We start from the raw sequence: 17,153 nt of genomic DNA on the forward strand, positions 1-17,153 counted from the left end.
GGCAAGAAGGGTCAGAAACAGTGCCCAGTATCATGCTGGTTTACATTAATGAGATACACACAGTGTAATCCGGCAATGGAATCAGCTCTACAAAAGGAGGTAATAGCAGCCTGCCATGAGCAGAGCAGCTCAGGTAATTGGTTTATCTATCTAGAAGCAGTAGTAGCAATCTCTGCACAGACAGAGTAGCAGTAAAGTCTCTTCCTTAAGGCTATTTCCTTTGTCTTTTCAATTGCTTGCACATCCATGTGAGATAGAGAGAGAGAGAGAGAGAAAGAGCTAGAGAGAGAGAGAGGGAGAAATGTTAATTTGTGAATTAATGGCTTTTCTCTGCGGAATTGTAAATTCAAATGTCACCTCACAGGGTGACACTACGCTGGGCTGCTGAGGAAGCAATGATAAGATCCCCCCCATCCCCATGCCGACATATACCCATGCCCCTCCCCTCCCTGAAAGATAGCTACGAAGTGGAACATGCTACTTTTAATTTGCAGTAACACCACAGCAGAGGATGCAAGAATGACTGCTTTCCAACCCTCCCTTCCACAGCAAGCTGGGCCACATCTTTTCCTCTCTACCTCCTTCTACCCCCTCTTCAACCCCTCCCATTTTAAACTGTGTCCAAGACAACACATTATCTAAACTCCCCCCACCCTGAACTAATCAAAGGATGAGCTAAGGGAGGGCTCTTTAGAATGGATGCCTCTGCAACCCTCTCCTCTCCTGCAATAATCAGGTGAATTAATGACCCTGAAGTTAAAGTGAGCGCTGATACTCAGGCGTTGTGCAGCGTAGGGGAGAAAGCCTTCATTGTTTTCGAGCAGGAGGCGGGCAGCAGCAAGGGAGATTCATGGATGGAGATTGAATATGCAATTTTCTTTCACCTTGCCAAGAGCTGCCCCTGGGCTGTGCCTGGCCTAAATTTTTTTTTTCCTCTTGCCATCTCTGCCTTATCCGGCCCTCCCACCTCCCTTCCATTCTTTCCAGAAAATTACCTTCAAAATTGATTTCCACTTTTACAAACAAATATAATGGGAACATGAGGGGGGAAAAAAATCTTGGGCTGTGATGAATTAGGGCTGTCAGGTGCTTCCAAGTCTCCTTTGTTTTTGTTTTACTGCCTGTTAGGTTCTTTGTTTTTCCACCAACTGGGAATAATGCCCCTGCCCACAGTCCCCATGGTGCATGGCTACCTTCACAGGATATGGCCACCACCTGATGTCATCACTGTGTTATCCCTGCTCTCCATCACTGTGAGCAAACAGCCGCTGCTAACAGGCTGTCCTGGCCCTTCACACCAGGACACACCTGATCCTGTGGAGACACTGCATGTCCCAAACTACTGGTGATCTGGGTCCTACAGCCCAGGTACAGGTCTGTTGATTTGCCTCTGATCTTCTTCACCCTCCTCCTCCTGTTTTCCCTTGCCTTATTCCGCTGATGGACAGATCCCAGCTCTCCCTGTTCTGACAGATCAGCCTGGGTCATTGGCATGTCACCATGACCCATGTTTTGTGTCAGTGCCATGTCACCTTTATTCCATGGTAGTATTGCCCTTATGTCTCATTGCTATGTCACTTGACCCCAAACCAGTGTCTCTCACTTGTCATGGCATCCTCATCCACTGTTATACCAACAACCCTCTAAAATACCATTTGTCTGCACATTGCCAGCTATTTCTGATTCCTTTTGCAGTTGATTCTGTCATCCACTGCGCGTTAACCTGGGACCCTCATGGGTTCAGACACCATGCCCTCTGACTCCCATACTCTTTGCCTCCATGACAACTTATAACAGCCACCTCCATGATTGCAGGCAGACCCAATGTAAGACTCATATAAAGTGAACAAGAAGATCCAGAGAACCAGACATCTAGCAAAACTGGGGAGCAGCCTTTGCACAGATAGAATCATTGAGGAGGCAGAGACACTAGGACTTGTAGCTGCCTGACTCCTGTTGACATGTTAGCTCCCAAGAATGAGTCAAAAAGTGGAAAAATATCTAACCACAAACTAATTACTAGTCAGAAAACCACACACTTACGGTACTCACACAAATAAATGTAAAGAAAAGCTCTATGCATAAGTAGTGCCCACAAAACATAGCAAATTAACATTAAAGACACAAGAATGCAAACTGAGACACACAGAGGTACTAATGTAGGTGCATGTCAATTAAATGTAATTTCTGAATAAACAAATAACTTACAAAAGTATATGTACACTAACTAAATGAAAGCCTGTAACTCAAAGTAATTTCCTTAAATTAACATGTACAGAATCAAATAATGTAAACAAATACAAAATATTTACATAAATAAACAGCCTTTATACAGGCAAGAACAACCAATATGTGTATATATAAATATATATATAACATACACACAAATATATAACCTCAATGCAAATACACATCTGTACAAACTATATACAGAAGTGCACAGCATTAGCAGGCTACATATTCATATCCAGTAACCACAAAGATACATTGATACTCCAAGTATGTAACAACACATACACTCAGAATATACATACAAATATACAACATTCACATATAGTCTCAAAATGTGAATACAAATACCTCGCATTCATAAAAATACATAGCACTAATACTGAGCCATACATGCCCAGACATCCATATGATCCACAGTACCCATCCTCCTACTAGGCAATATTATACACAGCTTAACATACACATTTTCTAGGTCTCCATAGGCATGCACAAAAATACGGGTCCAACCTGCCACTCACCCCAGTACACAAGCACAGATAAGTAGAGACCAGTGATCCTAACACAGAAATACAAACACCAAACAGGCGTGCATTCCTAGAGATACAAATACACAATCAGAGATGCACACAAATACAACTACAGCCAGACCAGCTTGTCTTCAGAGAATAGCAGCCCCTGCCAAACTAAGCAGCACTATAAGCTCTGGAAGCAGGGCATTCTGTCCAAACTGCTTTCTGTGATGTAAGCTGTTAACTCTCCCTTACCTGACTTCTTTCTGAGCAATGTGTACTCCCCAAACTCTGAGCGTATGTGCATACACCTCACACAAACACATGTATCCTGTTTCTCCTGCTCACAGACTGACCTCCAGATTCCTGGTGCAGCAGCCCACATTTCTGTCAGTGCTGTGCTGCTTATTCACTGTCTTGTGCTTCATCCAGTTTCCCCCTCCTCTGTTTTCCTATACACACTCTCCCTTTTCTGACATCCTCCTGCAGCTTATTTATAGAGGTGCAGGACGAGTAGCAGGTACTTTTCTTATGTCCTTCCAGGGGTCTCACTAGCTGAAGACCTTCAGGAGGGAGAAGTGAGTGATCACTTGGAATAAACTCCCTCTTCAATTTATATTTTCATCTAGAATGGCAGGGAGTGTTTCCTAGACTTGTGTGTATGAACACAGTGAGCCTGGTTCCCTGTGACTGCTCCTGTTTGCAGAGATACACCATTTCTGCAAGCTGCCAGTCACTGGAAACTCACCCATGCTGCATAAAACAGCAGTCCCAGAGAAAGTAGGAGAAAAACATTGTGTGAGTTTGAAAGACTCCAGAATCTGCTCAGCCCATCTGCACATCCATAAACTGCTGTGTATACACCCCACAACTCTGTGTGATGGTTGGAACACAGGGTTAGCACCTGAGGCAATATAACTGCATGTGTCTCCGGTATCATTAAGACTATTGCTGACCTGCAATAAAGCAGCCATATAGAATAACACAAACAAGTCAGCTGTGGTGACAAAAAAATCACACTGTGAAACAATTCAGGCTCGCCGCAGACAGTAGTGCTGTTCCATCACCTGCAGGGGTCCAAACAGACCCTGTTGTCTTCAACAATTATTAGGGTTTGAGGAGAACAGAAATATACCTACTATGCCCAGAGATGGACATACATCAGGCCATGACACAGTCAAGTGGAATGACTCACTCATATTCTTAGCAAACATATGCAGGCAGCATAGAAAAATGAATGAATGCATTTCCCCATAGGACAGCTCTGGGCTAGACCTCTGCTCTGGTACAACTCCAGCATAAGCAAAGCATCACCATGCTGCAGATGACAGCATAAGCACACTGTATGTTCTGAAATGACCCCAGCATACTGTGGAACACTAATATCACATTTCATGAAAACACACCATTCTGAATATGGTGCTGCAGTGACATAGCTGTATTGACTTCACTGTCATGGCCAGTCTATTTTCAACCAACACATTATATCAACTGCAGTAACAACTCTATGAATTGCAGTGACAGCACAGTAGAAACTGCACCAGTGAACCAACAATTACCATGTTGAAACACCCTTACTGCATGCCGTGATGCAAACATACCACAAAAAACAATTCACAGCTGCTCCTGTGAAGAGTGTAATGGCCTTGAGTGTAATGGGGCAGCAGACCAAGTAGTGATACAGTTAATCTCATCATTAGCATCACAAACCCACAACCTATAGTGATAGTTACAGCAGGATAACCACAACCAAACTGCCTGCAAACACATACTGTGTGCCACTGACAATGACACAGTCGTCTGAAATATCATAGCTGTGTCTCTCACACCGTATTATCCCTGCCACTCTGAACAACACAAATGGGATCATACTTGCAGTAGCATACTCAGCTGCTGTATACCTGCTCAAGAACTTAGACAGATTACACATTACCTCTGCTCTATGTTACTTTTCACTTGAAGAAAATTTTGAACCCAAGCCTTTAAAACAGTTTATGTCCTGGGGCAGTATTTTAAAAAACAACTTTCAGTAGTGGAACTGTCACAGATGTCTCTGCCTCGTACTTCATCAGAAGGAGGCATTTTTACTTTTCCAATATGAAAATCAGATCACAACAAGGTAAGAAAAGTCCCAAGCTGAACAGTGTCAAGACCCTGCTCTGCACTCAGAGTCCTCCCATTTGGAGTGAGGAAAGAGAAAGCCACCTGTAACAAAAGCACTGATTTTCAGTAGAGGATCTTATGGCAATAACAGTCAGAAAATTATATAAGCAGCAGCAAAGAGAAGGGCAGTGATGCTACCTATCCTATAGCTCCAGGATTAACAGTGCAGATACTCCTACAGATAGTGGCAGCACCCTGTTCAGCACGGCCCAATTCCATTTGAGGAGTATGGTGAACCATCTGCACTGATACAGTCAACTCTTCTTGGAAAACACCACCAGATCTGTAGAAATCTTGGTGACTCTTCATTGTCCCACTGCACTGACACAGCCCTGCATTACTAGGCATCAATGTAACTCACTCTAATCATCAAAATGACAAGTGAAGGATGGGAAGAAGGGACTTCTTCTGCCTTTTCAGGCTTGCTCCCCCATCTCTGTTGGGGATTCCTTCACTGCAAACACCGTTTTATTGCCATTTACAGTAGCAATCACTCAGTCCCCTCCTCTCCCACAAACCTAGTGCTGATATTAGCACTGATCACACTAACAAGCCTTTGGGTTTTATTACTACTGATACTAATAATACTGGACACATTACGTCTGCTCCCACCAATAACAGACTGCAGATATGATCCCTGCTAATGTCGATAATACTGGGGGATATTATCTCTGCCATTGTCAGCACTGCAGATATTATTGCCAGTAATGCTGTCAAATACTACAGATACTGTCAAGGACCAAGATTAATAATGCTGAGAATGTTACAGCACCAACCTCACTGGAAGTTGAATCCCAAATGAGAATTTAGGGTTAGACAGGAAGTCTGTTTGCAGTCTATTTATGGAAAGGGCCGTGTCTCATAAGAATGGTTTTGTAAAAATTGCTGAAGTTTCACACAGCTGAAGATGCAGTGTTATATACTCTATATACCCACGCTGGCAGCAGCGTGATATACTCTTTTCCTGTTATCTAATTACTTATCTATCTATCTATCTATCTATCTATCTATCTATCTATCTATCTTTCTATTTATCTGTATTTCGCTTTCTCGGCATTTCTCCTTTTTTCCTCCTTGTACCATGCTCAAGACTACAGTATGAGTGACACTAAGTTTTTGTTAGTGCCTCTGGGTCACCCCAGTTCTCATTCTTTTAGCTGTCAATTAAGGGATTATGAAAAAGCAGAAATAGTTGCATATTCTTCCCCTTTGTCCTTCTGGATATTGTATTGCTGCTTCTTAGTCTGGCAGTGACCCTGCTGAACATGGTTGGCCTGCCAACACAGAGTACTACAATACTCAAACCATAAAGAGCCAGGAATTCATGTTTTCTGATGCAACTTGATAGTGTAAGACCCTCACTGGTCTTGAGAAAGTCATCACATGCTGCAGGGTGACCTCTGCCTTTGGAAGATGGTGGGTATAAGTGAAGGTGGGTGTAAGGTCAGAGGGAAGTTACAGCTCCACTGGCAATGCCCACAGTGCTACACAAATGTTTAGTCAAACGTTTTAGTCAAATTATTTTCAAAATCGCAGGAGACCAGCTCTATCACAAAAATCAGAAATTTTGCAATCACTGGTTATAAACTGAAAAAAAAGTGTATTTTGGTCTTAACAAGGCAAATCCTGACCATCCATTCTTGGCATTCACCTGAGGAAGACATACTGAGTTTTGAGGAAAGACTCATGGCCAAAAGTTCATTGTTGTGACTAGGACACTCAGAGCTGCTTCCCAGCTAGCTCTCTCTCAATGTCATACATCACCCAGGCCACCCTTGCACTTTCAACCAGCGAATTTGGTAGGTTGGGATTCCCACTCTTTCCTCTAACTCCCTGTGGGGGACACACCTGGCTGTCAGCGTCCATCTTGGAGCCCACCTCATGCCTCCGTCTGGCTCTTTCTGTCCAATCGGGAGTTCTGCTACATCATCTTGACACATAATTATTTCTCTTCTTAATCATCTGTGCTACTGTCTAATGTAGACACCAGCTGCAGCAAGGAGGACCTGGGGGAGGGGGTGTGCTCACAAAGAAGCTTCTCTGTCTTTCTCCTACCCTATTCCCCCCAGCCATCACAGAGGTTGCTAACAAGGTTTTCAGAACTGGTGATTCAGGAACAGTTTGGTACTTCCCCTTTCTGCTGAACTGCATTCCTCACAGAGGAATCCTTGCAGCAGAGCTGGTCCAACAGAGCGGAAAGAAAGAGAGAGCAGTGCTGCTTCTTCTGCCTCCTTTAGGGAAGAACCACTCCCTAAATGCTTGGAAAGTAGATGTGCAAAGCTCACAAGGGCTTTTCAATGTAAGAATAAAACCTGAAGTTAAGAAAGAAACTGCAAAAAAGTGTTCAGAAGCCCTGGGAAATACTGAGAAGGTGTATGCATCCAGCATGAACATGAAAGAAATTCTCATGTTGTATCTCTTGACAAACTTTTCCTACTCCCCATCTCAACTAGAAACAATCAGAATGTTCAGAGCTACAGAGGAGACTGCCCAGGAATGAGTGAAGATCACTGGCTTTGCAAAACTTCCCCTTGCACCCTTCTAACCTTACGACTCAGCCCCGCAAAGGGACAATATTTTTCATAATTTCTGAAGGCCAGTGTGAGCCCAGATAACTCAACTCATGGTTAGAGATGTTGAGCAGCTAGCTGGAGGTCCCATGTGAACTTTCTCTGGGTCAGGAGCATGTGTCCCTGCAGCAGATATCTGGGATGGCAGGATTAAGGCTGTTATCTAAGGCAGTTGCAACCATATCATGTAACTGCCACCTAAAACTGTGAGAGCTAAAGACAAACAACATCTGCAGAATTGTCTGGTTGGAACCTTTTTGATTCCTAGTAGGATATTTGGGCACTTGGCCAACAGCAAGGAGCTGCATAGTGTCAGTTGCCTAAATCAAATCTGTAATGAATTAAGGACAGACACAAAGACTAGTTCTTACCGTCAATATATCATTGTGAAGTGTCACAGTCTTAGATGGCTGCTGTGTTGTTTCTGTGTTTAATTGTATTGTTCCAAAGAAAGCTCAGGTTCTGAGGCTGGAAGTGACTGTGTGGCTGCATCTAAAGTGGGATGATCTTTCCAGTATAGCCTGAATAGTAGCTAAAGCCAGATTGAAGAGCCTAATTTCTAATGAGATGTGGAGACACCATGTTGAGAGATGGTGACCACCACATTGGACTGTATGAGAACAGGGATTCTCAAAACCCTCAAATAACTGCCAGGAGATCTGCACAACTGTTAGAGAAACGTGTCATTCAGTTTGAAATGTCATCACTTTTTCCTGTGTATGTAATGATGGAAAATGCTAGAAAGGTTTGCAATACTTGTCTTTTCTTCCTGACATTTTTTGACTTTGAGGCATTGACTCAGTCCTTCCATTGCTACACTTTTTTCTTAGCTGGGCCCTACTGCCATCTAGCTGGGAAATGGATCTTCCTCTGGGGCCCCGATCCAATTTCCAATGACATCAGCAAAAATCTTCCCATTTGCTTTAACAGAAGCTGGATTGGGTCCTTGCTTCTAGTTTTACTTTGTATAAGGGAGGAAGGAAACATGATGACTGCCTGTTGTTCTTAGGATTACTGTGTTTGTTTGGATCAAAAACTTACAGATGTGAACCTCACCGGAACCAATACTGAGAAAACTACTAGCAAAACCTCAAAATGCAGCATCTGTTTTAGGAGAGCTTTTTCTTCTCACCACATATCACAGAGAACTCTCATGTTCTCTTGCACTGCACAGCATTGGGATTACAGCACACACAGCACCCTGAGCCACCTGTCCTAAGAGGTCTTTCCATGCAACAAGCAACACAACATACTGAAGTCAGAGCTGAACCCAACAAAACTGGTCAGCCAATATTCTTTGAAAAGTTCACCTCCTGGCCCTCAGGTTTAGAACAAATCAAATTTTAAAAGACAGACTTAAGGAAAAGTGTTTGAAAGCCACCATAAGAGCACCAAGACCTTACCCACCCCTCCTGACTCAGTCTATTTAGACCTGAGGCTCCAGCTTTTGATTCATTTCAGGATCTTTGCCGTGGATACTTCACAGCAAGTAGGATGCAAAAGGAGAGAGCTTAATACTGTTTCATTATAGCCTTATTGAAAGGCTTAGAAACAACCTTAGGATCACAATACTCAGAAGACCTCCTGTTCTGCTTTCAGACTGTTGCAAGCATGACAGCTCTGCTGTGGTAGATGCTACTCATTGAAAACTGGGCCCTTGTGATCACCAGCTAATGTAGCTTGTGGCACATCACAGGGCAGGAACTTGTTTGCAAGGGGAATGAAAGACAGCTCCCACATTGCTGGTGCTTCTCCAAGATGGCATTTAGTTTGAAATCAAGTGAGTCAGGGAAACCATGTTTACCCACAGTTCAAAGTCCGGGCACCTGCTGGCTCCTGGGGAGCTCAGTTCCAGCCGTTTCCAGCAGTGAATGAACTTGGGATCAGCTCCAGCAATGGAGACGGCTCTCTGCCTGCTGAGCAGATGTCTGGAGACGCAGCCTGTCATGAAAGGCCTCGGAAGAAGAGCATTCCAAGCCAGCAGGGCAGTGGCGGGGAACTGGTCTCTGTTGCTAAAACTGATCTAGCCCCTGGAGCAGCTGCAAACCTTGGCCTGAAATTGGAGCCTGTACATGGGGACAAAGAATATAAAAGGGAGGATGAGCTTCTCCCCTCCCCCTACCTTCATCACGTTTCCTCTTCTCGCCATTCGACCGAGGAATCCCCAGGATCCCGTTAATGGAGTAAGAGCCCACTGGATCATTGGAGGCACTGGAGACAGGAGGGGATGCTGTGCTGGGCACTGGACGAAAGGAAAAGGGAGAAAGGGCCATCAGGAGAGCAGCACAGCACTCAGGGATCCCCAGCTGAAAGCTATGCATGCCACCAGTCTAATAGGAAAGCCTGGGCACTAAGCAGATTCCTGGTCCTTCATGCTGAAGGATTTACTCTACTGTATCCCAGCAAAGCTGCATCCCAGCTTTGCTTGTCCACTGCTATACTGTAGCTTCACAGCCTTCCAATACAGGGCCATTGATAACAAGTAAGTGTACTCCATCAAGAAGCTAAATGTTGTTACATCCCAGTTCAGAGCAGGCTTTCAAGGTAATCCAGTGAAATGCTGCATAGGCCACATTCTCTAGTGACCTCATAGTCCTTCCATATTTTACCAGATCATTTCTTCTCAGTATTTTTTCACCAGGACTGCACATGCTCTGTCTTAGGCAGACTAGACTCTTACATGCCAACCTGAAACACTTAGTGAAAAAATTACCTTCTTAGCATAGGTTAGAAGCACTTCAGTACTAGCCTATTAAATTCAGTTCCCTACTGGAATGACTGGGTGATACATACTACCACCCAGATTAATGAAAACCTAGTGCCTTCCCTTTGTACTGACCAATATCAATGGGCAGAATGCTCTGGCCACCTGGCTGTCCAAGATTGCTCATGAATTTCTAATATATCAAAAGTGACAAGTAATCCAAATTAAAAATGATCCCTTTGTGATAATCAGGCCTTTAGAAAATAGAACAGGTAGACCTATGCCTCCAGCAGGCATACCTATTGTGTCCCAGTGTGTCCCAGTAATGGAAAGAATATCCCAGTTCTCTTACAGGCCACTATTCATCATTCGGCTCATAAAGCACTGATCTGAAGCAATCAATACATCCAACAGAAGCCTTTCAGGATGGAGCAGAACCTTTCAACACTCTCCAATGTAGACCCACTTCCTAGAATATCCCAGAGCAATGAGACTCCACTAGAAGCACTCACAATCACTACCCCAGCTCAGCCATTGCATTCCCTAGACATTGCACTGCTGTTCCAAGAAGGAATCTGCCAGCTCTATCTGTTGTGATCAGTGATCGCCAGTCCAGTGAGCAAGTCCATATTAAAAGAGCATCCAGAAATGTTCTTCCATATTTGCCCATTGTAATCCTGAATACAGTTTGTGTACAGGATATCTACCAGCTCTGTCCCATGCAGATGAGCATTTTCTGGTAAATCCTTGTGTAGCAGCAGATTCTCCATAACCAACAGAATCTAAGAAAGTCTTAGGCCACAAATAAACTACTGTAATTCACAGTATCCCAGAATACTGCATGTTTTTCCTGCTCTAGTTTGTCACTAGATAAAGCTCTGCTAGCAAGAGCAGACATATCCACCCCACAGTTCACAGATTAGAAAGTATCTCATCACACATCTAACACAGTACCTCTAAACAGACTAGAAGGCATTTGGTCACTGTATTACAGCCTCCATCTTCTGTTCATCTCAAAAAACTAGCAAAAGATCTCCCGCAGCATTCTCAGTGAAATACACCCATGGGATACCTGACTGCAGAGCTAGAACAATGAAGAACTTAGTTGTGAGGCACCTGGAATATCTTACCCATGTTTGTGTGTTACTACCATTAAAAAATTGACCATTTCCATCAAAGGAAGAGGAGAGAACAAAAATTGGTAGGGAGGAAAAAGAGAGTCAGAGGAAGGACAAGGGAAAAGGTGAAGACTGATGCTTAGACAGGACAGCAGTAAATAGTTCTGTATGAGGAGATGAAGGAGAGAGCATGAACATGAAATGGACATTAAGGCAGAATCACTTGGGCAAACCCCTACTTTGGGCTAGTTTCTCTGTGATTCACTTCTCTGCATTGCAACAGGGGAGACAAAGAATAGAAAACTCTGATTTTCATGGAGGCTTCTTTTCCCCCACCCCTCCTCCCTTTTGCTCTGCTTAGCATCTGCTTGTCAGACTTTGTTTCCTCAACTAAGCTTCATCCCTATTTCCACTTGACCTGTCACCACCCCTCATGCCGATCTACTTACCAATAGTATGTCCTGGTGCAGTCACACCTGTCCCACTCCCATCTGGTGTTGGGTGAAAAGGTTGCTGAACTTTGGTTCTGATGATCCTGGAAAAGAGTGAAACACATTCAGAACTCAAATGCATCTTCTCTGTGTCTTTGCAGACCCACAGTCCCAGATATCAGAAGCTGAAGGCTCGATCTGAGCTCTCAGTGCAGCAGAGTGGCTTCATTTGCCTTGTGGTCCTGATTCTACTGCTTTAATAGTCCAGCTCTCAGAGAATCATCCTATTTCTGCTCTGTCATCTTTATCCCAAACTTGGGTATTCACTGCATAAGGATGGTGTTCAGTGAGCATGCCAGGATCTGCTCTGTGTTAACAGCTGCATTGTCATTTATGGTCTGGTCTGTGAGCATAATAATGGTGCAGTCTTCACAGCTAATAGAGACATTGCTGAATTTATAAATGGAGTAGCTTTAATTTTGTTGTCTACCTGAAAAATACCCTTCTACCGACTAAATGCTTTGTACTGTGTAAGGTTTGCCCATAGCCCTTGCCCTTCATAAATGAGGTGAAAGCAGAAGGCATCTGTAGGGACTGGTGATGGGATATAGACCACCAGGAAAAAAAGGTCCATCAAACAGGGCAAAAATTGGTGTTTGTCAGGTGGTGAATGAACACAGCATGGGAAACTCAAAAAAGCTTATAGTGTAGCTTAGAATGGCAATAAACTGAACTGTAATTGTCAGTGCTCTGTTTCTTCTTACATGAAATCTTTCACCTCTAGGTCACTGGTTTAAATCCAGCTGAGGTCAGTGGTGAAAGAAAATCACTAGTACCTAGTACCTGACTGCAGGGTCCCTGACTACTGGCAGATATTGGGTATCTGTGAGTTGGGAACAGCTGTTCCACCAAGGAACTCAGTAAATAAGCCATGACCTGTGGAGGCCATGGAAACCAACTTCCTTTCTGAGATTAGAACAAGCCTCTCCTCTCTTCAGCCACTCCAGCTGGGGTGTAGGTGCAGATTCTCTTCAGCCTCAGCTTCTGGAACTCTTAGCCCTGCATTTTATTAGCTTTATTTTCTACCCAAAAATCTCTCCAGAAAATGAAAGCAAATAGAAGATTCGTCCTGCCCACTTGAGAGCTTCCATTAGAAAATTGTTCTGAAGAGTAAGTTAGCAAAACTTCAAAGAGCAAATGTGAGTGATATGGCATGGATAGAGATAGGCAGAGACATTGTGGGGGCAATTTTTAAAAAACACTATTTCTGAGGATGAAGCCTTCTTAGGAAAGGAGAACATCTCGCCTCAGCATGTTAGAAGACTGCTACTAGCTTGATGAAGCCTGACCTGTAGCTGGAGTGCCTGGGACATAGCTGGAGACAGAGAATGTCAAGCTTCTAGCTGAGGATGGAGATCCAGATCCTCACTTCATATAGATCAGTGGTACAAGATGCCCTAATCTACAGTTGCTGAGAACCTATACAAAAAGTGTCTGAAGACCTCAGGGCCCGATTCTGAGGTCATACAATCTGCACTAGGTGAAGAGCTGATCTGAAAAGTGTGCTATGGCAAATAATATAACTTTTTTTCTTCTTTTCTCTTTTTTTTCTTTTTTCCCCTCTTCTCTCATATTCCCCCTAAAACCCCCTGAAGTGCCACTCTGGTTGTGTGAGTTTATTGATTTCCCCCAGCCCAGAGAAACAGAAAAAGGGGATGGGGTGCAGGCAAAGGGATGGAAATAGAAAGCTATAAATTATTTGTGACAGGAAAGCAATAGTGCCAGAGTGCTGAGCACAAGTCCCGTGTCACTATTAGATTCCTTTTAGCCTGATGACACTGTAAAAGAGGTTAAGTGTCTGATGGAATCGTACACCTTGGGGGCAGGGGCAGTCCAGGAGCAGAACAAGCCACAGAGAGCGGGTATATCAATTCTCCACGCCAATAATATTCCCCTCATTGATCGCAACACAAAGTTCAAAAATCTCATTATAGCTAGGCAGTCCTGGAACTTTTTTAAAATCAATAGAGTGATATAATATATGTATACTTTGTATAAATGTTTCTCTCCATCCATCTATCCGTCTATCCAAAATCTGCCTGAGGGTGTCTAAGTTAACCTACACATTATACTGTGTTATGTTCTATTGTAGTGTAGCATAGTGAATGGATTAGAAGATTTCCCCTGCAGCCTTAGATGACATATTATAAAACGTCCTGTTAGCACTGAGGTGACATCAGATGGTTCCATTCATACTGAGATGTGACATCAGATTTTCCATTTGTACTGGGAGATGGCACCAGACACCTCAGCTTCTACTGAGGGGAACCATAAGATGAGTCTAATTATACTGAGATGGCAGATCAGGCTGTGCTGAATCATGCTGCATGAAAATTGCAAAGTTTCAAAAACCCATTTAGAGTAAAAACAGCCTGTGAAACGCTGCAGGTATAAAATGCCTGTCCATAATATTCCAAAACCCAGGCAGGGGATGAAGAGGAAGGTTCAATTTCCTTTCCCATTCAGTTCGAGGTCTCTTGGCTGAGAACACCAGTTAGTGCCAGTTGTGACTGTGTTTACTGAGATGTGTCCATTAGGAACTGGCATGAGACTCACCAGCTCATTGCACCAAGTAGCTGTCAGCTGGTAATGATTTTCGGTCACTACCAAGCAGGGCCAGATTTCTGCTAGTGACCCAGAGGTGAAAGGCTCTGTTCAGAAACATCCCATTCCTAAGAATGAAACCAATCTTATGTCAAAAGAAAGTGTCCGGAAACCGTGAGCAGAGGAGAGCAGTTCTGGTTGTGCTGCCTCCAGTGGCTTGGGTCAAATAATTTGTGGCATCAAATGCACAGTGAACCTAATGAGGTGTCTGGTAGAACGTATTTTCTATGGCTAAAAGAAGAGGCAGGTCTTGAAAAGACTCTCCCCATCAGTGTTCCTTTGCCCTAAAGTCACGACTCAACTCCAGTGTTTTAAGGAAGAGGGGAAATTCAGGACTCTAATGCTCAGTACAGAACATGGCAGTGCATCCCCCTGGGTCGATTCACTTAGGGGCAGTGATAAACAGCAGAATAGCTAGGCAGCACTGCTGCTGCTTTGAGAGGCTTCAAGTGAGTCTGTCCTACAAAAGACCACCTAATGAAACAGCAGATGAAAGATGAATAGAGCTGACCTGGCTCCGTAGCAACAAATGCAGCATAATAATGCTATCTTAAAACTTCAGTGTTGCTGAAAGCTTCTCACCCTTACTAGGGATTGAAATGCGCACTAAGCCAGCTCTGCTGCCTCAAATCTAGGATTTCTGGATTACTGCTGTGTAAGAGGTCACAAAACCTTGATCACCTCTTGCTGTCTTTGATGGGTTGTTCTTGCCTTCAGACACTGAAGAAAGGGAAGTCTTGCAGATTACATCCTCAGCCCTTCCCAAAAGCAGAAGGGACACAAGTCCTGACACATCAGTTAGCAGTGCTGATTTCTTGAGATAAATGCCAATATTTTCAAACATCTTTTTCCAAGAGAATTGACCCTTTGGACTAAATTCATCCCTGCTCTAATTCCATCACAATCACTGACTCCAATAACAGCCTTTGTATTTAATTAAGAACAGAAACTGGTACTTACTGTAAATTCCCATTTTTCATTTTCTGGTGGGAGATTTTTGTACAAGTTGACTACTTTGAGTTTTGGATAATATAAACAGATTTAATACATAGCCTTCTGAAGTTTCAGCAACAGGACATTTATAGATCTTTGATTGCAGTAAAGCAACTGAACTTCATTTCACAATCTGAATTTAATATGCAATATTATGTTAAGTGATGGCATATAATGTCATTACAGTAAATAGTATCATACTGTGAATTATACATCCATCCTGGAATTCATGAGTTGCTATAGTTGGCTTGTAGTAACTCCTTCTAGACTTAATATTACATACAGCACCAGCTGAAAACAACAGCTTATTTCCAAATGCCTTTGACTTTTTAAAATGCTCAACATTAGGTCATGAATTTCCAATGTTTGATTTCTATTTCATTATTTTTGTCAGTTTTAATGGAATTCCTTCTCCTGATTCTGAATACAGATGGACAGACAAAAATCTTCTAGTATTACAATTGTAACAAGCTCTAATCAAACAATGTAACAAGAAATATTAGAAGTTAAAATTAGCTGAGCCAGAGTGCTTCTTGAGAAGAACTTTCACTCCTTGTAAATAAGCAAGTAGAAAATCACTTCTAAACTTGTGGAAAAATTACTTGTTAAAAGAACATAGAAAAGATGGCAGAAAACTCACCTTGCTTCTCTGACATTTCTATCCAAACTCTCTTAAAGCCTAACATACTTGGTGCTTTCTTCTCTCTTACTATGGCTGGCAGAGTGTTTTGACAATATCTCAAATAAAAAAACCATACTAGGGCTGATCAGAGGGAGATAAGGTAGGACGGAATAGTCTGGAGTCACAATCTAGACATTGTATTAATCCTAGAAGAAAAGAGTGAAGTTGAACTGAAGGAAAGATTGTTGTGTCCTACTGCCTCAAGAAGACCTTGACAGGTTTCAGAAAACATTGGTATCCTCGCTTTGATCAGATTCCATGGTCGTGGATTATTTTTGAGGGTGGAAGGACACACTCAGCAGAGCACCAAACTCCTTGTAATTGTTTTGGAGTATTCATATTTTAAATGCTCCATATTAGAAGCACATTACAAGACCCCAGGGTGTGCATTACTGGGCAATTAAAGCGGTTCTTGGAAGGCTAACATTGTGAAGCTTCAGCCTTTTCTCTGCGCTGTGTCCAGGGGAGGCTGCGATGGCCAAGGCAGACACACCCTGCTGTGCTGCGCTGCTTAATTAGCGCTGGGCTGTACTGCCGAGCCAGGCTGCCTGCGCAAGGCGGCCTGCGGGCACATGGGCAGGCCTGAGCAGGACAGAGCCTCCTCTGCATCACAGGGCTTCCTGCAAAAGGGCTTGTGACCATCCCACTGATGCTGACAAAGAGGGACAACATCGGATGAGAAGAGGCAGCTTTGGGGTCTTTGGTGAAAGCCCCCATGGAGCCATCAATATCCCACCTGCAGATTGGTGCTGCAGAGGCATAAAGAGCTCTGAATGTGGCTTTGCTTCAAACAGAGGCAGTCTTATGTTTCTGGGCGTAGGTTAAAAATGCAGCTGAATTCATGGTTGAGCAAAAGATAAGGGGAGAGAAAATCTTGTTTGCCCAAAGTTCAAAATGGAAAGCAAGCTTTGCAACATGGTGAGGAAAAACAGCCAAGGGATTTGGGGGTGAAGGAAGGGAAATAGAAAAGTCTGATAGTTAGAGCCTAATCCGATTTAGGGAAGGGCTTCAGTTCTTGCTCTGTCATGGACCTCTCTCATCAAGAGTTTGGACAAATGGCATTTCTCTCTGTGCTCTGTTTCCTGCC

General features: G+C 43.4%; 1 protein-coding gene across 4 annotated transcripts in view; it reads right to left on the reverse strand.

The window, feature by feature from the left end:
- PAX2 (paired box 2) overlaps positions 1-17,153 on the reverse strand; it is an 82,787-nt gene that overhangs the window by 36,960 nt on the left and 28,674 nt on the right. For 2 of the 4 annotated variants that reach the window (XM_058028613.1, XM_058028616.1), the window contains exons 4-5: positions 11,746-11,831; positions 9,597-9,716 (exon numbers count right to left, since the gene is read on the reverse strand). In XM_058028613.1, the coding sequence (XP_057884596.1) occupies positions 9,597-9,716; positions 11,746-11,831 (206 nt within the window). The remainder of the gene's footprint in view (positions 1-9,596; positions 9,717-11,745; positions 11,832-17,153) is intronic. The other 2 variants (XM_058028615.1, XM_058028614.1) reach the window with 1 other exon arrangement.

Source organism: Melospiza georgiana, chromosome 8 (assembly GCF_028018845.1).
Source record: "Melospiza georgiana isolate bMelGeo1 chromosome 8, bMelGeo1.pri, whole genome shotgun sequence".
In the NCBI taxonomy this organism is placed as follows: Eukaryota; Metazoa; Chordata; class Aves; order Passeriformes; family Passerellidae; genus Melospiza; species Melospiza georgiana.